We start from the raw sequence: 21,700 nt of genomic DNA on the forward strand, positions 1-21,700 counted from the left end.
GTAGGCACCGCCAATGTTGCAGGCCTGTGGCGAGGGGAAATGTTATTGTATACACACACGGGTCCACCCCGGCTGGGGCTTTATGGGCCCATGCAGCGGGCGTGTGCGGGGGAGATCGCGAGACGCCTACGCGACTGGCACGGGCGCTTCCGAGATGGATACGCCAGCGCTGCTTCCGTCATTCGCACTGTTATATATATAGGCCGCTGGCGTGATTTTATCATCACTTGCTTTTCGGCGCCTCAAAATTCACCTTTTTTGTGTGCGCTATGCGGCGATCGAGCCATCAGGGGAACGCCGCCGAAGTTAGGAGATTGGGATGTTTGTTTCGATGGGCTTTGTGGGAGGAGCGTGCATAGCGGGCGATTTAGATCAGAACGGCGTACCACGGGCTTTATGAAAAGTGCAGGAAATGCTTTTTGTTCGTTTTCTTTTCATGTACCGGCATTGCTGACGTCTATCTTGACATATGCAGCCGCTACTAAATCTGCTTCCACATGCACCATATATGTCTGTTCAATATGGTAAAGGTGCTGTTCTCACTGGCGTCCTTTCTTGTTTTTTTTTTTTTACGAGGAGGCGTTCTAGGAATGTTTCTCAAACGCTCGCGGTGGCTCAGTGGTTAGGGCGCATAGCTACCGGTCCGGAGTTCCCGGGTTCGAACCCGACCGCGGCGGCTGCGTTTTTATGGAGGCAGAACGCTAAGGCGCCCGCGTGCTGTGCGATATCAGTGCACGTTAAAGATCCCCAGGCGGTCGAAATTATTCCGCAGCCCTCCACCACGGCACCCCTTTCTTCCTTTCTTCTTTCACTCCCTCCTTTATCCCTTCCCTTACGGCGCGGTTCAGGTGTCCGCCGATATATGAGACGTACTGCGCCACTTCCTTTCCCCGAAAACCAATTAAATTAAGCGTTCGCTAGCCGTCTTCAAGCTCCAGCTGTTAGAACCTAAAAATTAGAAACGCTAAGGCGCCCGCGTGCTGTGCGATATCAGTGCACGTTAAAGATCCCCAGGTGGTCGAAATTATTCCGCAGCCCTCCACCACGGCACCCCTTTCTTCCTTTCTTCTTTCACTCCCTCTTTTATCCCTTCCCTTACGGCGCGGTTCAGGTGTCCGCCGATATATGAGACGTACTGCGCCACTTCCTTTCCCCGAAAACCAATTAAATTAAGCGTTCGCTAGCCGTCTTCAAGCTCCAGCTGTTAGAACCTAAAAATTAGAAACGCTAAGGCGCCCGCGTGCTGTGCGATATCAGTGCACGTTAAAGATCCCCAGGTGGTCGAAATTATTCCGCAGCCCTCCACCACGGCACCCCTTTCTTCCTTTCTTCTTTCACTCCCTCCTTTATCCCTTCCCTTACGGCGCGGTTCAGGTGTCCGCCGATATATGAGACGTACTGCGCCACTTCCTTTCCCCGAAAACCAATTAAATTAAGCGTTCGCTAGCCGTCTTCAAGCTCCAGCTGTTAGAACCTAAAAATTAGAAACGCTAAGGCGCCCGCGTGCTGTGCGATATCAGTGCACGTTAAAGATCCCCAGGTGGTCGAAATTATTCCGCAGCCCTCCACCACGGCACCCCTTTCTTCCTTTCTTCTTTCACTCCCTCCTTTATCCCTTCCCTTACGGCGCGGTTCAGGTGTCCGCCGATATATGAGACGTACTGCGCCACTTCCTTTCCCCGAAAACCAATTAAATTAAGCGTTCGCTAGCCGTCTTCAAGCTCCAGCTGTTAGAACCTAAAAATTAGAAACGCTAAGGCGCCCGCGTGCTGTGCGATATCAGTGCACGTTAAAGATCCCCAGGTGGTCGAAATTATTCCGCAGCCCTCCACCACGGCACCCCTTTCTTCCTTTCTTCTTTCACTCCCTCTTTTATCCCTTCCCTTACGGCGCGGTTCAGGTGTCCGCCGATATATGAGACGTACTGCGCCACTTCCTTTCCCCGAAAACCAATTAAATTAAGCGTTCGCTAGCCGTCTTCAAGCTCCAGCTGTTAGAACCTAAAAATTAGAAACGCTAAGGCGCCCGCGTGCTGTGCGATATCAGTGCACGTTAAAGATCCCCAGGTGGTCGAAATTATTCCGCAGCCCTCCACCACGGCACCCCTTTCTTCCTTTCTTCTTTCACTCCCTCTTTTATCCCTTCCCTTACGGCGCGGTTCAGGTGTCCGCCGATATATGAGACGTACTGCGCCACTTCCTTTCCCCGAAAACCAATTAAATTAAGCGTTCGCTAGCCGTCTTCAAGTTCCAGCTGTTAGAACCTAAAAATTAGAAACGCTAAGGCGCCCGCGTGCTGTGCGATATCAGTGCACGTTAAAGATCCCCAGGTGGTCGAAATTATTCCGCAGCCCTCCACCACGGCACCCCTTTCTTCCTTTCTTCTTTCACTCCCTCCTTTATCCCTTCCCTTACGGCGCGGTTCAGGTGTCCGCCGATATATGAGACGTACTGCGCCACTTCCTTTCCCCGAAAACCAATTAAATTAAGCGTTCGCTAGCCGTCTTCAAGCTCCAGCTGTTAGAACCTAAAAATTAGAAACGCTAAGGCGCCCGTGTGCTGTGCGATGTCAATGCACGTTAAAGATCCCCAGGTGGTCGAAATTATTCCGGAGCCCTCCACTACGGCACCTCTTCCTTCCTTTCTTCTTTCACTTTTTCTTTTGTCCCTTCCCTTACGGCGCGGTTCAGGTGACCGCCGAAAATGTGAGACAGATACTGCGCCGTTTCCTTTCCCCCAAAACCAAGTTTCATTTTAATTTTATGTCAGTTATCTTGCGTCCTGGGGTCACGCAAAAATATATTGCCGATCGAAATGCACTGGCTGCGGTCACTTAAGAATGTAGCCTACTTGTACTTAATAATTGGTTTTTAATAATAATTAGTTTTTGGGGGAAAGGAAATGGCGCAGTATCTGTCTCATATATCGTTGGACACCTGAACCGCGCCGTAAGGGAAGGGATAAAGGAGGGAGTGAAAGAAGAGAGGAAGAAGAGGTGCCGTAGTGGAGGGCTCCGGAATAATTTCGACCACCTGGGGATCTTTAACGTGCACTGACATCGCACAGCACACGGGCGCCTTAGCGTTTTTCCTCCATAAAAACGCAGCCGCCGCGGTCGGGTTCGAACCCGGGAACTCCGGATCAGTAGTCGAGCGCCCTAACCACTGAGCCACCGCGGCGGGTCAAACTTGTACTTGGCAGAATTAAGTTTTTCCAGCACTGCGATTCAGTGTGAAGAACACTGCTGTCTTGACCACTCAAACTGCTGATTGTGCCCTACAATACGGTACGTCACGGAGGTTTCTTGCTGAAGTCGACAGCTCAACTTTTTCACCCGTTTTAAAATAGCATGAGCTAAGTTTTGTTCTGTTATTTTTTGCTTGGGTGTGGCGATGATAATGAGGTTCTCTGCCATATGAGCAATATTGAGAGTCTCACTGCACATGCGTAGTGTGAGACAAGGTGTCTGTGCTTCAGAAATACAGCCGACACCGTCGCTCACAATTTAGTCGAAGCGCCAGACGTCATATAAGACCAGAAGCCGAAAGGTTCGAATGCTTTTTTTTATGTTGATTTGTTCCGGCGCACGTGCGCCTCCAATCTGAGTCTGTGTCGTTACCGTACGCTGAGTCCTGTTCCTAGCGTACTTGCAGACCAACGTTGCCGCCATTGCTCGGTCGGCAGGCGCCATACTGAGACACACTGCGTAGACCTCTGGCATGGATGTGGTGGATCTAAAGTTCTACCTTAGATAAGACTTCCTTTGCATGACACCAGGATTGAACGGTCCCTCGGCCTAAAGAACTGGAAACGCTAGCTGCCTTCCGGAATAATCTTGTCAACAGATGTGCCGACAAAACAAATCTAAGCAGAAAAACGCTTTAACGGCATATCTCTTACTGGGCTAACTTGTTTCCTATAAGCTGTTTTCAGCAGAAATTTATTTAATTTATTTAATTGGTTTTGGGGGGAAAGGAAATGGCGCAGCATATGTCTCATATATCGTCGGACACCTGAACCGCGCCGTAAGGGAAGGGTAAAGGAGAGAGTGAAAAAAGAAAGGAAGAGAGAGGTGCCGTAGTGGAGGGCTCCGGAATAATTTCGACCACCTGGGGATCTTTAACGTGCAGTGACATCGCACAGCACACGGGCGCCTTAGCGTTTTTCCTCCATAAAAACGCAGCCGCCGCGGTCGGGTTCGAACCCGGGAACTCCGGATCAGTAGACGAGCGCCCTAACCACTAAGCCACCGCGGCGGGGCAACAGCAGAAATGTCGCGAGCGACCATCATAGTTCCAGAACGCTTTGGTTTCAGCGTCTCACTTTGTCAACAGTGATAGGTAGTGCGTAAACTGCGATAGAGCTAGAACACAGAATAACAAGCAAACACAATAATTTCTCGCGGCATTACTGCGGCGGCGGAACCTTTGAGTCTCTGTCCCAAAGTGGCGTATGCGAATGGACCTCCAGGAGTCCAGAGACGGAGCTATGGGCGTTGAGGCACACCATGCCCTTTGATTTGCGGTGCTATCGGTCACATCTTTTCAAGCTTAGGTACGCGCAGGCTGGTCATGACACTCAGCTTGTGCTATACCAGCTCCTTTATTTTGTTGTTTGTCAGTTCTCAGATGCCGGAGAGCGTCCGTGGCCAGCTGACCATGGAGAAGACGCCCAGCTACCTGGTGCGCGAGCGGGTGCCGGCCCGAGTGCGCGCCATGTCCCGCACGGTGAAGCTGGTGCTGGTGCTGCGGGACCCGACGACCCGCGCCGTCTCCGACTACGCCCAGGCGGCCTCCAAGGGCCGCGCCAGGCGATCCTTTCTGCACTCGGTCACCGACAACCGCACCGGCATGGTGCGTGCGCACATTCGCGCTGTTACGACCCTCCTCCTCCCTTGTCATCCTATGGACAATGCGTTTTTTTTTAATTCTCTTCCTATAAAAAAAGGGGGTAGAAAAAGTGTGGTTCTGGAATAAAGAGTTTCTTGCTTATGGTGATGATCGGGTTGCGGTCACCCCTACATTTATCTCACCCTCCTCTCCTATACCATACAAGCTGCAGCTTATACGGGCTGGAGCTTCGTAAATGTGTGAGATGTTGCTCTCAGTGTTTTTTTAAGCGAAATTTATTGCCCCAGGGCATCAATGATAGGTGAAGGTGTGATGAATGATGCAGTAGAGATTACACGAATGGAAAAAGGTTAGCTGATTTGATGAAGTCCAGTAGAGAAAGATGGTACGGTCCCTGCGTCCAGGCAATGTATGAAGCAGGGTTGCTTGGTGAAAGACCTGCTACCATCAGGTGCCGGATCCTTGTAGACTTGAGAGCTGGGTAGTCCCACAGTAAGTGATGAATGTTTCACCGTATTTCTTCGAGCCACGGCACCCAAGTGCATGATTTGGGCCAGCATGAACTTTGGGACACAAACGAAGAGAGACACGTGGAACACGGAACACACTGCTAGCCCAGCGAACAAGAAAGATACTGCAAAATGGCATTTTTCTGGGCCAGTTGGTATGAATCCATGATTTGGGCCAGCATGAACTTTGGACACAAACGAAGAGAGACACGTGGAACACGGAACACACTGCTGGCCCAGCGAACAAGATACTGCAAAATGGCATTTTTCTGGGCCAGTTGGTATGAATCCATGATTTGGGCCAGCATGAACTTTGGGACACAAACGAAGAGAGACACGTGGAACACGGAACACACTGCTGGCCCAGCGAACAAGAAAGATACTGCAAAATGGCATTTTTCTGGGCCAGTTGGTATGAATCCATGATTTGGGCCAGCATGAACTTTGGGACACAAACGAAGAGAGACACGTGGAACACGGAACACACTGCTGGCCCAGCGAACAAGAAAGATACTGCAAAATGGCATTTTTCTGGGCCAGTTGGTATGAATCCATGATTTGGGCCAGCATGGACTTTGGGACACAAACGAAGAGAGACACGTGGAACACGGAACACACTGCTGTCTCTCTTCGTTTGTGTCCCAAAGTTCATGCTGGCCCAAATCATGGATTCATACCAACTGGCCCAGAAAAATGCCATTTTACCCAAGTGCAGCCATGGTTGATCGAGTTGCAAGAGTGGCAGATCGGGCTAGTTGGTAATTTTCCATAATGCGATACAGCGCGAATAACGACGGGGACGAAGCGAGACAAGACACCACAGTTTACAGGTACACAGCGCAGGATAATAATTAATAATTGGTTTTTAGTGGAAAGGAAATGGCGCAGTATCTGTCTCATATATCGTTGGACACCTGAACCGCGCCGTAAGGGAAGGGATAAAGGAGGGAGTGAAAGAAGAGAGGAACAAATAGGTCCGTAGTGGAGGGCTCCGGAATAATTTCGACCACCTGGGGATCTTTAACGTGCACTGACATCGCACAGCACACGGGCGCCTTAGCGTTTTTCCTCCATAAAAACGCAGCCGCCGCGGTCGGGTTCGAACCCGGGAACTCCGGATCAGTAGTCGAGCGCCCTAACCACTGAGCCACCGCGGCGGGGCACACAGCGCAGGAGAAACGTCGGCCGAGAACAAGGGACACAGAATGGAGTTCTTCGTTTTTGATCGTAGTTTTTTCGCGCAATGCGTCTCTGAACATGCATCATGAGCAGATGCAAGCTGATGCCCTAGCGAATAAGGTAGCCGAGGCGCGCTCCATGCGCTCCATCTCAGGAGACTGGACTGGGGCACCACTAGAAAGATAATCGCCTTTTTGTCGCCTCTTCAGGACCAACGAAGTAACAGATACCTCCGCGACCCCAAGAACGCGGCCGGCTCCACTTGAGACGAAAAAAAACCAGCGCCTAAAGATGAACACAACAGAGCGGCACCGGACAATCTCTCTCCTGTTCTTGACATGCGTCGTTCTTCTGCTGTGTTAATTTTTGTAGGCGCTATTTTTTTCCGTCTCAAGTGGAGCAGGTCGTGCTCTATATATGTGCCAGTAGTACGCATCATCGAGCCCAATTCGAAGTTGCTCTGCTCCACATGTTTTCTTTTTTTAAAGGCTCACCAAGATACAGAAGGCGAATTCTCTCACTGCCCTAACGCTGAAGCAGTGAGCCTGATGTTCCACCCGGGAAATTTTCTTTTTCCGAAAATTTGTGGGGTAAAATTTGGCGAAACAGGAATTTTCACGGAGTTTCAGGGAATTTGAAAACTTAAATCATGTGACTTTTCGAAACTCAGAGTTTTCAAGCATTACCGATAATCCCGGACAACGCACAGCCTGTGCCGCTACGCCTAGCGGCCTATCGCGCTCTGTTCATACTGCCGGGTCATTCGCTTTCTTTCTTACGTCACGGATGATGTCAACGCGCTATTTGTGAATGTTCAAACGCCATGCGCCACGTGGTGGCTGCCAAGGGAACTGGAAGCGTTTGTCCCGAATTCCTGGTACTTAGGACCGGAAACAGGGAATTCTGGGTTTAACTGAGGAAATTTTCGGTTACGGCCTGGAAAATATCCCTAAAGTGAAGGTGGTCGTTTTCAATTGCAACAGGAACACCTAATTACCTTCCTCATTATCATCAGCCTGACTACGCCCACTGCAGGACAAATGCATCTCCATTATCTCCAAATAACGTTGTCCTGCGCCTAACTGCCTTATGTGATAGCAATTCGATAGCATTAGAAGCCGTTGATGTCTTTACAGGAAATAAAGACACTTCCGGCCTGGTGACACGTCACTTCTCTGCACCCAATTGGAGTTATTCGCTCTGGTGACTCCACTTCCCTCTATCCAATCAATGAAGTTTACGACCGACGACAAATTTCATTCCCGATAAGGCTTTTAATGCGATCGCATTAAAAATGCCCTCTTTCTCCCCCGCAGGTGGACCGCAGCAAGCCATTGGTTCGCGTGGGGCTGTACGACGAGCACGTGACCCGGTGGCTGGAGCACTTCCCTCTCTCCAGCTTCCACTTCGTCAGCGGCGAGCGGCTGGTGGCGCAGCCCGAACAGGAGCTGGCCTCCCTGCAGCGCTTCCTGGGCCTGCGTCCGCCCTGGGTGGGCGCCCGACAGCTGGTCTTCAACAGCACCAAGGGATTCCCCTGCCTGCTGCGGGAGCCGGGCGCCGTGCCACACTGCCTAGACCCGTCCAAGGGGCGGCCTCACCCCAGGCTGGAACCTGCGCTTGAACGGAAGCTCAGGGAGTTCTACGCTCCACACAACCGGAGGCTCTACCGGATCATCGGCAGAGACCTCGGCTGGCCACCCTGAAGAAATGGATGTGTCCCGCAGAAAACTCTTCGACAACCGCTTCCAGTAGCCAGGACGTGTGCACTGTGCTCCGGTGTCTGCTAAACTGTGCATCCCGGTAGCGTCTAGTGGACTGAGGTTTTTGAACAGGCAAGCAAATTTGAGTCGACGCAATACAAGATAAAGGACATACGACAAGAAATGGATGGTGGATGCGGGAGCGAAAGGGAAGGGGCATCTTCCCAGTCGAAATACTTTCTGTAGAATGACTACACTAACCCCCCCCCCCACCCCTTTTTTTCCAAGAAAAAAGTGCCCTACTCACTGCCTTTGCATCCAATGCCCCTTCATGGGCTGCTCCTCAATCCGCCCTTGGTGATCTCTGGACAGCGCTGGGACAGTGGAGGAACAAATCGTGTCCGTGTGCCATGACCTCGACGTGACGTAGTGAACAGCGGAGCTTTGTTGAACAAGACATGCGCGAGATATCATTTTGTCGAAGAGCACGCGCGGCCTTCGCCAAAAGGCCACATTTGATTCGATGCTGGTGACAATTTGTGGTTATTTCGTGCACATAGATGAGCCTGCGCGAGGGTCACAAATAAAGCGAATTTTGCTGGACCGTGCGCAGCGACCACGTGGAGTTCTGATGGTTACGTAGGAAGTTTATAGTGCTCAAAGGGTCGTGGACGATGGGTGTATACAGGGTGCTCCACCCAAAATAGGTTTTTTTTTAATTAAAAGAGTTAGAAACAAGGAGCGAGGAAAGCTCAGGAGAGGCCCTCGCTATCAGAGCTACAGTGAACTAGCTAGTTCAGCTGTATCGGCACTGCACGCCAAAAAGTGTGCCGGAAGTCAAGCGCATTCGCAAGGACTGCTGGGAGTCTTTGGCCGCTGGCGCAGCCAATAGCAACGCTGGGCACAGCAGCGTCGTCTGCTGTATTTTCTGCAGCGCATTCGCAAGCGCGCTGAGACGGCGGCGAAATGAGAGCCTTGGAGAGCCTTGACGTCCGGCTTCAATAAATGTGACGTAACCGCCTCTCCCGAGTTTTCCTTCCTCCGTGGTGACAAAGCTAGTCACGCCTACACGCGTGCGGTTTGTTTCACCAGTGTGCGGCCCGAGAGTTCACTGTGCTGCAGCGGCGACGAGAATGCATTTTCGAACACCTAAAAATGCATATCCATGTTACTGGGCAACAAATCTCTCAAGAATGAGGAACTTAATAGCAATAATTCTAAAGTTAACTATTCGATACTAGTTGAAACCTGTATGCTAGCTAAATAGTGGGAGAAATATTGCTAAGGATGGCTAAGGTGCTGAAGAAAGTTATGATGCCGTGGCCAGGGTCACAGATACGTACGGCTGGCGGCCACGTGGTTACGCCGCTCGGAATGTGTACGGCAAGAATTACGGTGCGCGGATGCACGTTCGTGGCAACGTTCCTCATTTTGCCTGAATGCTCACGAGACGTCATTCTCGGTCTCGACTTTCTTCGAGAAAATGGTGCGACTATAGACCTTCGAAATCGATTGGTTACATTTTCAACTGAACTCGCTGCCACCAAACCCGTCCCCGAGAATTGCAGAGCCGCACTGCGTATATCCGACGATGCCGTAACGGTGCCTCCACGGGCGAGTATTCTGGCTAGGGTCACTTGCGACGCGCCACATTGCGGACAACGTGTTGTTGAGCCAAATGTCTCTCTTTTGCTCACCATGGGTGTTTGCGTAGCAAGAGGGCTCGCCTTTCTATCTGACGGTCGCACTGAAGTCCTCGTGACCAATTTCAGTAATGAACACCGCCATTTATTTGGTGGCACAGCCATCGCCCATGTCGACCCCGTCCAAGAGGTGGCTGAGTGTTTCGCATGCATAGAAGACACGCCTGGTGAAGTTGACGAAGAGGCAGTACGCGCCGTTCACATGAACGAGGGCCTCCCGCCCGCAGAAAGGCAGCAATTGCAAGAATTGTTGCTGCAGTTTAAGGACTGCTTTACCTCGTCGTCTAAGGTACGTCAGACGCCCATCACTAAGCATCGGATAGTCACGCACGATGGCGCGCGCCCAATACATCAACAGCCTTATCGCGTATCTCCCCGAGAGCGGGAGGCCATCCAAACGCAAGTGAAGGAGATGCTCAATGACGGCATAATCCAGCCATCGAATAGTCCCTGGTCGTCTCCTGTCGTTCTCGTAAAAAAGAAGGATGGCACGCTGCGCTTCTGTGTGGATTACAGAAAACTTAAGAGCGTAACAAAAAAAGATGTCTATCCGCTACCTCGTATAGATGATTCCCTCGACAGACTGCGCCAAGCAAAATACTTTTCTTCGGTAGATCTGCGCAGCGGATATTGGCAAATAGAAGTTGATGAGAGGGACCGGGAGAAAACCGCCTTTGTCACCCCGGACGGCCTCTATGAATTTCGTGTGCTCCCCTTCGGACTCTGCTGTGCTCCAGCAACGTTCCAGCGAATGATGGATACCGTGCTCACCGGCCTTAAATGGCAAACATGTCTAGCATACCTGGATGATGTAATCATTTTTTCAACAACGTTTTCGGAACATTTGCAGCGGCTCAGAGTGGTGTTAGAAGCCGTCCGATCAGCTCATCTTACTCTAAAGCCGCAAAAATGCCATTTTGGATTTACTGAATTGAAGTTTCTCGGGCATGTCGTCAGCTCCGAGGGCGTCCGGCCAGACCCTGACAAAATTTCTGCCGTCGCGGACTTCCCGGTTCCCACTGATAAAAAAGCCGTCCGACGATTTCTAGGCCTTTGTTCGTACTACCGACGTTTCATAAAAAACTTTGCTAAGCTGGCCAGTCCACTGACGCGCTTGACACGAGATGAGGAGCCATTTTTGTGGGGTGCCGAGCAGCAAACTGCTTTTGACGATCTACGACGTCGGCTACAATCACCACCAGTACTAGCCCATTTTGACGATGATGCCGCCACTGAAATTCACACGGACGCCAGCAACGTCGGTCTTGGAGCGGTTCTCGTCCAGCGACCGAACGGTGTCGAAAAAGTAATCGCTTATGCTAGCCGTGCACTTTCCCGTGCAGAGTGTAACTACTCTACAACTGAGAAGGAATGTTTGGCCGTAGTATGGGCCATCACAAAGTTCCGCCCCTATCTGTATGGCAGGCAGTTCAAGGCTATTACTGACCACCACTCATTGTGCTGGTTGACAAACTAGAAGGACCCATGTGGCCGCCTAGCACGTTGGGCATTACGCTTACAGGAATTTGACTTCACGATCATCTACAAGTCTGGTCGCAAGCACACCGACACTGACAGCTTGTCGCGTTCACCCGTGCAACCTTACGAAGGTAACGCAGAAGACGAAGCATTCCTTGGTGCAGTCACGTCGTCCGACATCATCGCACAACAACGTGCGGACGACGAGTTGAAGCTGCTCATGGAGCATCTAGAAGGTCACCATCCCTCGATACCCTCCCACCTGGCTCGTAGGCTGCTATCCCTATGTCTTCGAGGCGGAGTGTTGTATAAGAAAAACTCCGCCTCCAGTGGTAAGAGTTACCTTCTGGTTATACCAGCCGCCCTCCGCCACGAGATCCTCCTCGCCTGCCACGACGAGCCGACCTCTGGGCACCTTGGATTCACGCGCACACTTGCCAGAGTGCGGCAGAACTACTATTGGCCCAACCTTGCCTCATGTGTGAAGCGATATATTCGGACCTGCCGTGAGTGCCAGCGTAGGAAGACGCCGCCTCTGAAACCGCCTGGCATGTTGCAACCTATCATGCCTCCTAACATACCCTTTGAACAAGTCGGCATGGACCTCCTCGGACCATTTCCCTTGTCGTCGGGAGGAAACAGATGGATAGCTGTTGCAACCGATTACCTGACGCGTTACGCCGAAACGCAGGCTCTCCCTCAAGGCACAGCGTTCGAAGTTGCGCACTTCTTTATGCGTGCAATAGTGCTTAGACACGGCGCTCCGTCCGTCGTCATCACAGACCGAGGGAAGGCATTTACAGCTCAGCTTGTCCACGACATCTTTGAGCTGAGTCACACCAGCCATCGAACGACAGCATACCATCCCCAAACAAATGGGCTCACAGAACGCCTGAATAAAACACTGGCCGACATGATTTCCATGTACGTGGATGTGGAGCACAGAACCTGGGACCAAATACTCCCCTACATCACATTCGCGTACAACACTGCGACTCAAGAAACAACCCGCTTTACACCATTCCGTCTAGTCTACGGCAGAGAAGTGCGGATGATGCTGGACGCCATGCTCCCGTGCGTGGATGATGACTTGACACCAGATGCGGGCTCCTTTGCCGAACAAGCCGAGCAAGCTCGCCAGCTTGCTCGTTTGCACATCACAGCTCAACAAGACACGGACTCCAGACGTTACAACCGGCGCCACAGGGAGGTTACCTACAACATCGGTGACCGTGTGTGGGTGTGGACCCCTGTCCGCCAAAAGGGATTGTCCGAAAAACTACTGCACCGATATTTCGGACCTTATGAGGTGCTCCGTCGTGTTGTAAACGTGGATTATGAGGTTGTTCCACGTGGAACTGTGGCTACCGGTCGTCGGCAACCACGGACTGACATTGTGCATGTAATGCGACTTAAGCAATACTTCTCGCGTGAGAGCGATGACGCTCCACTTTAAACTGTGTTCGGGTTCTGCGTTTTAATTTGTTTCTTTTTGTTCGTTTTCTGCTTTGTACATACCCTCGCATCGGGACGATGCTCTTCTTTTTCGGGGGACTAATGCCACGGACCTGGCTCGAGCTACCTGCGCGCTAAGCCGTGACGAGGACGAAGTGGTCGCGTTCGCGTGAGGCGCGCTCGAGCTGGCTCTGTTCTGGGCGATTAAAAACCTCGGCCGTTCTGCGGTCCCTTTCTACGTCTACGACTGTCCTCCGTGTGGCCTGTGACAATATTACACAACCAAAAGGTAGTGTACATAGCCAAGCCGGGTTGGCTGGATGACGCGAAACGGGCGCAGTGCGGTGCAGATTTGTAATCATTTTACGAGAAAGCATAAAGGCCCCATGTAGGATGAGGAGGACGAGGATAAACTTTATAACTTTATTTTCATCGACCAAGTTAGCAGTTGGTGAGGGGCTATAGCCCCATCAAGTGGTCATGAGCCTGTGGCGTTCGGCGAATTCTAGGGCTCTTGTCACAACCAGGATCTGTGTGTCCGAGTCGGAACTGAGCAATGCGCGGCCTCCCACTGGTCTGGATTCGAGAGCTGCAAACCTCGCGGAGAGGAGTCCTGAGGGCAAGCGCACAGTATGTGGGATAGAGTGGCATGTTAACCACATAGATGACAGGAGGGAAAGTAGACCCCAGGGTATATGCAGGGCATAAATCGCGAGGTTGGGGAAGGTATTCGTTTGGAGTTGCCTCCACGTAACCTTTTGGGGTTTGGTTAGAGAAATATGTGCGGGGGGATATAGAAGTCTACCTAAGCGGTAGAGCATGGTTATGTCATGAAATGTAACCATACGATCTCTCGACGGGCGACACCACATCCCGGTCGACGAATCCTCTGGCATGATTGTGGGCCGCCTCGTTCCCTGGATGGGATGAGTGCGCAGAGACCCAGAGCAATTGGATCGGGCGGAGTTGGTCCTTGGTGGAGCGGATGAGAGATATGGTGACGGGGGAGACCCGGCCTTTGGCGAAATTACGAATCGCAGATTTAGAGTCGCTGAAGATGGTTTCTGCAGAGGTGGAGACCATCGCCAAGGCTATGGCCGCCTCCTCATTCTCTTAGCACGATCTGACGGGAATTGAGCACGCAACCAACGGCCGTCCACACTAGTTTACAACAACCGCGAGCGAAAAAGCATCGCGATCAGACTATTCGGTGGCGTCGACGTAGACCGCGGTCTGATCTGTTAAATACTTTTTTATGCAGAGACTTAGCCCCGTCCATGCGGCGAGCGACATGACACTCTGGGTGCATGTGTTTCTGGAGAGGGGCAACGATAAGGTTGCTGTGGATATGGGACGGAAGCTGGGCCTTGTCGGCGACGGTCGTTTCGAAGCTTATTCAAAGCTTGTCGAGTATGTGACGTCCCGTGGAGGTGTTGGTGAGACGCTCGTACTGAGCGGTGAGATGAGCTTCTGAGAGCTCCGTCACAGTGTTGTAGACACCTAATGCCAGTAGTTTATACGTGGGGGTCAGTTGGGGGAGATGGAGAGCCGCCTTGTATGCCCGTCTAATAAGGCAGTCAACGCGGTCCCGTTCCTGGCAGCTGAGGTTGAGGGAAGGGAGGGTATATGTGAGGCGACTGATAACAAACGCCTGAACAAGACGTCGGAGTTGAGCCTCTCGCATGCCTCTATGTTTATTAGCAATGCGACGAATTCGACAAATGGTCTGCGAGACAGAGACTGTCAGTTAAGCCAGAGTGTCGGTGTTTTTCCGATTGCTCTGGATGAGAAAACCCAATACCCTAATGGTGGATACTTCGCGTATGGGTTGGCCACTAGCAGTAATGCAGATGGGAGGATGGCCGTGGAGGCCGGGTTGACCTCGAATGAGCAGCAGCTCGGACTTCTGAAGTGAGCACGAGAGGTCGGCTCCAGCTACGTGGCGCTCAATGACATCCACTGCTTGTTGAAGTGCGGATTCAACCTCAGCATCGTTGCCTGTTGAAACCCAGAGGGTGATGTCGTCTGCGTATAAAATATGGGATAGCCGGGGGATAGCGTCTAATTTTGAAGGTAGCGTGAGCAAGGCGACATTGAAAAGAAAGGGGAGAGAACGGATCCTTGGGGGGTGTCATTGCTACCGAAGATTATAGGGTCAGAGAGGAGAGAGCCAAAGCTAATTTCAGCTGTACTACCAGAGAGGAAGGCGCGTATATACTCGTACGTACGGTGACCAGGATTTAGTAGTGAGCGGTTAGCGAGAATAGCTCCGTGCGAGACATTGTCAAATGCTTTAGTTAAATCAAGCCCTAGAATAACCTATGTGCCCGCTCTGGTAGAGGGGCACAGTATCTCTCGAGAGAGCCGGAGCATAATGTCTTGCGTAGAGAGATTTGAGCGGAAGCCAATCATGGTGCGAGGCAGGGTATCATTATCTTGAACATACTGATTAAGACGGTTGAGAATGCCGTGTTCCATCAGTTTCCCAGCCCAGGAAGTGGGGGAGATGGGGCGGAGGTGTTCGAGAGCTAGTCGTTTGCCTGGATTCGGTATGAAAGTCACGCCTGCATGTCTCCATGCTGCAGGGATTTCACCCTCTCCCCAGCAATCATTCATGAAGGCAGTGAGATCCTCAATGGACGGGTCATCTAACTTAGTGAGAGTTTTGTTGGAAATGCCGTCCGGTCCCGGGGCAGAGTTAGGGCGGAACAGAGTAAGAGCGAATCTTACCTCAGGTTCCGAAATCTCCGCATCGAGGGTAGGGTTGGCACCACCAATGTAGGGGGAGAGAGGGTCCGGGGAAGTAGTATTGAGATACCGGACACGAAGTTCATTGAGATGCTCCTGGTCTGAGCCGGGGTGTTGTTGGACTATGCGGGAAATGCTGTCTCGCTGGGATGCTTTGCAACCGTCCGGGTCTAAAAGGTATCGGAGAAGGTGCCAGGTGCGGCTTAGCCCGAGCTGGCCACGCATGTTGTCACGAACTTGACTTTATTGCTGGGCACCCAATGAGAGAGTGTGCGCCTCAATCTGTTTGTCTATCTGAGCTATTCGATGCCTAAGCGTTCTATTGTGGCGTTGTGTTTTCCAGCGGTTTTGCATGCTTTCGCGAGTCTGCCATAGGTGGAGGAGACGGCTGTCTGTACTAGATTGATCAGCCGTGGCAGGTGATTCCTGAGCAGTAGCAGACACATATCTGCCTGGAGATTGGAGATCCACTCGCCCAGGTTATTAATCCGGGTAGGGGCGTCCTGAGCACGTAGGGAACGAAACTTGTCCCAATCTGTGATTAGGCTCGGGCGACCTTTCCGACGCTACGGGGACGTGCTGAGAGTGGTCGCGAGGATATAGTGGTCACTGCCAAGGGTATCCCCAGTGTTGAGCCACTGATCAATCCGCACGTTTTTGTAGAATGTTAGATGAGGTGAAGTGTCAACAGACACGCTGTTTCCTACGCGGGTGGGAGCGTGAGGGTCAGTTACAAGGGTGAAGCCCAGTTTCTGTGCCCGTAAGCACAGATTGTTACCCTTTCGGTTGGCGGCGCGGTAACCCCAAGCGGGGTGGTGGGCATTGAAATATTCTACAATCAGGAGACCTGGATGGTGCGCGAGCTTGTTGACACGGGAAAGAAGGGGGCGAAGTCGTGTCTTCTGTCTTTTGGGGAGCCATAAAGGTTAAGAATGAACAGGCTTTGGTCGCCCCCTTTTACGACCGAGGAATTCTAGCAAGAAGCTGTCTACGCCAACGTCGTCTAAGGAGTGTTGGACGGCCGGCAGGTTGCGCTGAATCAAAATAGCGGTGAAATCTAGGGGGTAGTATGGTTTATAGCCAGGTAGTTTTACTGGGGTCATGAGTTTCATGGAGGGCGATGATATCAGGGGGATCTCCGAATTTTGGACGTACTTTTGCAGGTTGCCTCGCTTGGAGCGAAACCCCTTGCAGTTCCGTTGTCACACGTTAAGTAGGTGGTGGGGCGCCATGGTGAAGTGTAGTTGAAGCTAGATGGGTTTGGGTGCTGGAGCGGGAGGCAAGCGATGGTATGGCTTAGCCAGAGTAGTAGGGAGGGTGGCCGGTGCCTATACCCTAGCTTCAAGACCTGTGGCGCGTGTTTGGAATTGTTGCATGAGGGTGTTAAGTTGTTGTTGGATTTGCTACTGTGTGTTGTTGGAACTGGTGCATTTGCTGTTGGATTTGTCGGGAGAATAGCAAATTCCGCTTCGAGCTTAGCATCAATTTTAGCCTCTAAATTGTCTTGTAGGCGAGCCTCAACTTCCTCGAGGTCGGCAAAATTAACGTATCGTTCTGAACGGGAGGTAGCTTTCCACTTAGAGGGAGGATTGGAGGTAGTATCTTTTGGTTGCGGGGGAGTAGATGTGGGCGCCTGAGGTGAGGTGGTGGGAACAGGTTGAAGGGGTAGAGTAGGATTAGTTTGAGATGGTGGATCGGGTGCAAAGGGTGGACGTTTTAAAGAAGCGTTTTCTTGCTGTAGTCTATAGTTGCTAGCTTTAAGGGCTGTTATATATCTCGTCGAGCAGGGCTTGCAGCTCTGAATCGCGAGACAGACTGCTGAGAGCGAGAAGCCGCGACTGCCCAGCTGACCTGATTTTTCGTGGAGGACTCTCGGCGAGGAGGCAACCTGGAGCCCAGGGGTGGGAAGGACTGTGAGCGACTCCGGCTGGAGCGCCGGTAAGAGGAGGAGGAGGAGCGGTCGGAATACATTTTGACCGAGGTGTTCTCATCCCCTTGGCGACGGGTCCGGGATCGGGAACGATGGCAGGTGGAGGCACTGTCTGAGTTCGCAGCGTGTAGCTGGCGTTGCAGTACGACAGCGGGCACTTTGTAGCGGCGTTTACACCTGGAGGAAACAGTCTGGTGAGGACCAGAACAAACTATATACACAAGTGGGGGCGCATTCATAGGCCTGGTCAGGGTCGCGAGCTCCGCAGTGAGGACACTAGGAGAGCTTGGGAGACGTGCAAACGTCCTATCGGTGTCCCGTTTTGCGACAGTTAAGGCAGGCTTCCACCTTGTTCTTGAAGATGTAGCAGCGCACAGCACTGCCGGCATAGGAGACTTGGCGGAGGACCTTGGTCCCTGCGAAAGTGATGACGATACATTAGGTCTTGCCTAAACGGCAGGCGTAGAGAATGCAGTGTTCTGGATTCTGGGGTGTCAAGTACTTCACGATTTCCTCCTGCGTCTCATCCACGTATCGTTGGTGAATGATACCTCGGGCGTATGCGCCTGGTGGGGCCAAATAGGTGGAAACTGGGTAACTTAATTGTCGGACCCAGGATGATTGCCTGGAGCTTCCTATAAGTAATGGCGCGGTCCCGGTTCGGGGTGCTAAACTTTGAGGGTGTTGTGAACGAAATTCACCCGAACGCGGTCCTCTGCGGTGTCGGAGTAGGTCAAATCAAGGCTTGAGGTGATTGCTCTGCGAAGAGCGTTCTCGCCTCAGGCACGCAGATTGAGGCCCCCGCGAGGGCGGATGGTGACTGTAAAATCTTCCAAGAGCGAGACGTGGCAGTGACGGAGCGCGGCAAGGCAGCTTTCAACGGGCGTTTTCAACGACAGTTCAGTTAACCGCCAGTTAAGGATTTCAACTGCCGTTGAACTCAACTGGAATCGCCAGCTGTTACACGAGCACTTTGGCACTTCGCGTTCAGTTCAGTTAGCACTCTAACCACATGTCCTCGCGTCTAGAGCGAAGTTTAAATAAGAAAAAAAGCAGTGCGTGCATTTTTTCTTGTTGTAAATGATCGTAGTGTATATATTTTTTACTATAGTGACAATTATTTTTGTGTACTTTTTGCTTTGCGGTAGAAATTTGCGGGTTCGAAGCACACTGAGCCAAGACAATCCAGTAAGAGGGCATGTTTTTCGGTCTGTAGGTCGCCATCTTGTCAGTTGGCCGTTCAACTGGTATCCCCGATCTCAGTCGAACTCAACTGCCGTTGAGATTTCAACGGCAGTTAGCACTGCCGTGTAACACCGCTAACTGCCGTTCAGTTCAACTGAGAATCAACTGAACTGCCGTTGAAAACGCCCGTGTAACAGGGGTATTAGCGAGTTTGGCGCTGGGCTCGGTGGAAACAAGCGGCCATGTAGGTCACAAAAACGGAGTGCCGGTCCCGAAAATGGGCTGGACAGGTGCCGGGCACCTTCCTGAACTTCGGGAGGCAATAAAATTCAGCGGAAGATAAAAAGTCGGTGAAAATAGGAAAAATGGCTGGAGCTCATACGCACACGCGTCTGCACACCAGGTCAGGAACGCACTCTTCGTGCAGGATGAAAGCCGGTGTCGGAAATGAAAATTGGTTTTTGGGTAAACGAAATGGTGCAGTGTCTGTCTCACATATCGGCGGACACCTGAACCGCGCCGTAAGGGAAGGGATAAAGGAGGGTAGTGAAAGAAGAAAGAGGTGCCCTAGTGGAGGGCTCCGGAATAATTTCGACCACCTGGGAATCTTTGACATGTACTGACATCGCACATCACACGGGCGCCTTAGTGTTTTGCCTCCACCGAAACGCAGCCGCCGCGAACGGGCTAGGGCGCACGGCTACTGATCCGGAGTTCCCGGTCATTGGCGGGGGTGGCCATATATTGTAGCCATTGGTCAACATGTTGCCATTTCCTGTAACGGACTACTGCTCCGCATCAGACACCAGCAAAGACAGTTTTGTTTTCTCAAGCAGTAGTCGACTGTACATATCCCACAGGCACGTTTGTTTTCGTGATGGCATTTCGGCCAAAATATTGCCTGGGGGAACTTGATATCACGTGAGTGCGGGTGATGATAAACAATATACAAACTCGTGCTACACTCGTATGGCTTCAGTGCAAGCCATCGATTGAATGAGGGCGCGCGTTTGAGATACAAACACCAGTCTTTAGGTTATTTTTAAATTCTGGTTTTGCTGGTTATTGCATGTGCACTGACACATAAATGAACAACAGAACTTCGGTTTCCATGCGTTATATGACGTCTAGGCCCCCCACTTCGTAATTCATGTGCACTCGCAAAACAGTGACGCAATAACTACTCCAGTGTTGCTGTGTGCACGCATAGCTCAGTTTTGCGACAGCAACAGCCCAGCTAGGTGGCACTGAATATCAGAATAGCATTATGAAAATGTTATGCAAGCTCCAGTAAAGTTAATATGCTGCATTGGAATGTTACATTAATGTTTAAAATGAACACATAACGGCATATTATACAGAAAACACATTTAATATTGAAAGTAAACATTTCTATGCGGATTATTAAGTGTTGTATATAATGTTAAAAATTAAAAAATAATGCTGTTATACCATAAAAATATGTCTAAAATTTCAAACAAGCATCGTTTATTATCATTTTCCAACCATTACTATAAAGCCTGAATTAGAACTATAAAACAAAACAAACTTATTTCAAGCACTGGGTCCCTGAAATTTTCCCACTGAAAGGCGAGGTTTATTTGGAGAAGCTTCGGAACGGGAGCAGGGCCAACAGCAGTACGAGGTCCACCAGCCTATCCAGGAGCGTGCACTAGGCGATGGCCATGCGACTTGCTCGTATGCTGATCTTGTTCTTTGCGATGACTTTTCCAACCAGCAGTACTTTGCAGCTTAATCTCTTACAGGATGCCCACCATCCCCGATATTCACAGCCCCAATATTTTGTTATAGTCGAATACAACTCAAGAACGAAGCGCCTTTTCCCCCCATCAAAGGACCCCTTCTAGCCAATGGCGTCCGCAGATTCTCATGAACCACCTAGAGTGACAAATGAAAGGAGATATTCCCCTCCTTACATTGTCACGATGCTCCTTCACGACTCCTTTAATATGCTTGTTACCTTTAGCCCCCGAAATGTCACAGCCATTTATTGGTTGATGAAACTGGTAGAGCATGACAGAAGAAATTAAGTTTATATTATTTAGCACTCGTAGGCAAATACCACATGGTGATCAATCTATTGTAATGTCTCATGCATCAAGAAAACATGCAACCGCGTCCACCACGAACACGCATAAGGCATCTGAGAGACATTTGGAGCATCGAACTTACAGCTCGCTCTGTTCTCCTTGCAACACGCAAACGGGTGCGAATGGTTTTGTGTTTTCTGTCTAGGCCATTGTGTGCTGTCCGAAAATAAGAGGTAGTCACATTTTTTTTTTATAGTGGTGCCACGAGTCATGCAATTGGGAATGCTGAGCGCAAAGTTCTGGCTCCACTCGACAGATGGCGCAGGACCCCTGCAGCAAGCAATCGATGGGGATCTGTAGCAGCAACAAAGCTGGGCGAGCCGAGTTATGGTCCCGTGTACGCTCCCAATCGCAACCGAGGGGTGGCTGTGGTGACGCGCGAACGAAGAAATGAGCCGAAGAATGTCAATTATCATACATCCTAAAGGAACTGCAGCCAACGAGGAAATACCTATCGAACATCTCTTGCGTATAGAAGAACTGCGAGCATTCTAGCATATTTTACTCACATCGGAAAAGGAAAAAAAAATTGCCTGGAAAAGAAAAAAAAATTTGCCTGGAGAACTTTAATTTTAGATCCAAAAAGCAAATTTGGAAACTAGCAGTTACAATCATCCCAAATGCTTGCAGAATGCGAGAAATAACTAGTGTATACAATGAGTTTCACTCTCTGAATGTGCAGGAACATAGTGCAATAATGACTTTTGCTTATATTAGCAGTCAATCAACATACTGTTCAAACATTTGTGCAATAATATGTGCAGTGACTGGAATGAAATATGACCATTTTGACTGTGCATTTAGGGAAACATTCAGTTCCCAAAATGCACATGAAAAAACAGATAAAGAGAC

The 21,700-nt window shown here is 50.8% G+C and overlaps 1 protein-coding gene across 1 annotated transcript in view; it reads left to right on the forward strand.

Annotated features, from left to right (window-relative positions):
- Positions 1-8,855, forward strand: part of LOC144101782 (heparan sulfate glucosamine 3-O-sulfotransferase 3A1-like) — an 87,073-nt gene extending 78,218 nt beyond the window's left edge. The window contains exons 3-4 of the mRNA XM_077634988.1: positions 4,621-4,852; positions 7,854-8,855. Coding sequence (XP_077491114.1) covers positions 4,621-4,852; positions 7,854-8,240 — 619 coding nt within the window. The 3' untranslated portion in view covers positions 8,241-8,855. The remainder of the gene's footprint in view (positions 1-4,620; positions 4,853-7,853) is intronic.
- The last annotated feature ends 12,845 nt before the right edge of the window (positions 8,856-21,700 follow it).

This window comes from Amblyomma americanum, chromosome 8 (genome assembly GCF_052857255.1).
Source record: "Amblyomma americanum isolate KBUSLIRL-KWMA chromosome 8, ASM5285725v1, whole genome shotgun sequence".
Classification (NCBI taxonomy): domain Eukaryota; kingdom Metazoa; phylum Arthropoda; class Arachnida; order Ixodida; family Ixodidae; genus Amblyomma; species Amblyomma americanum.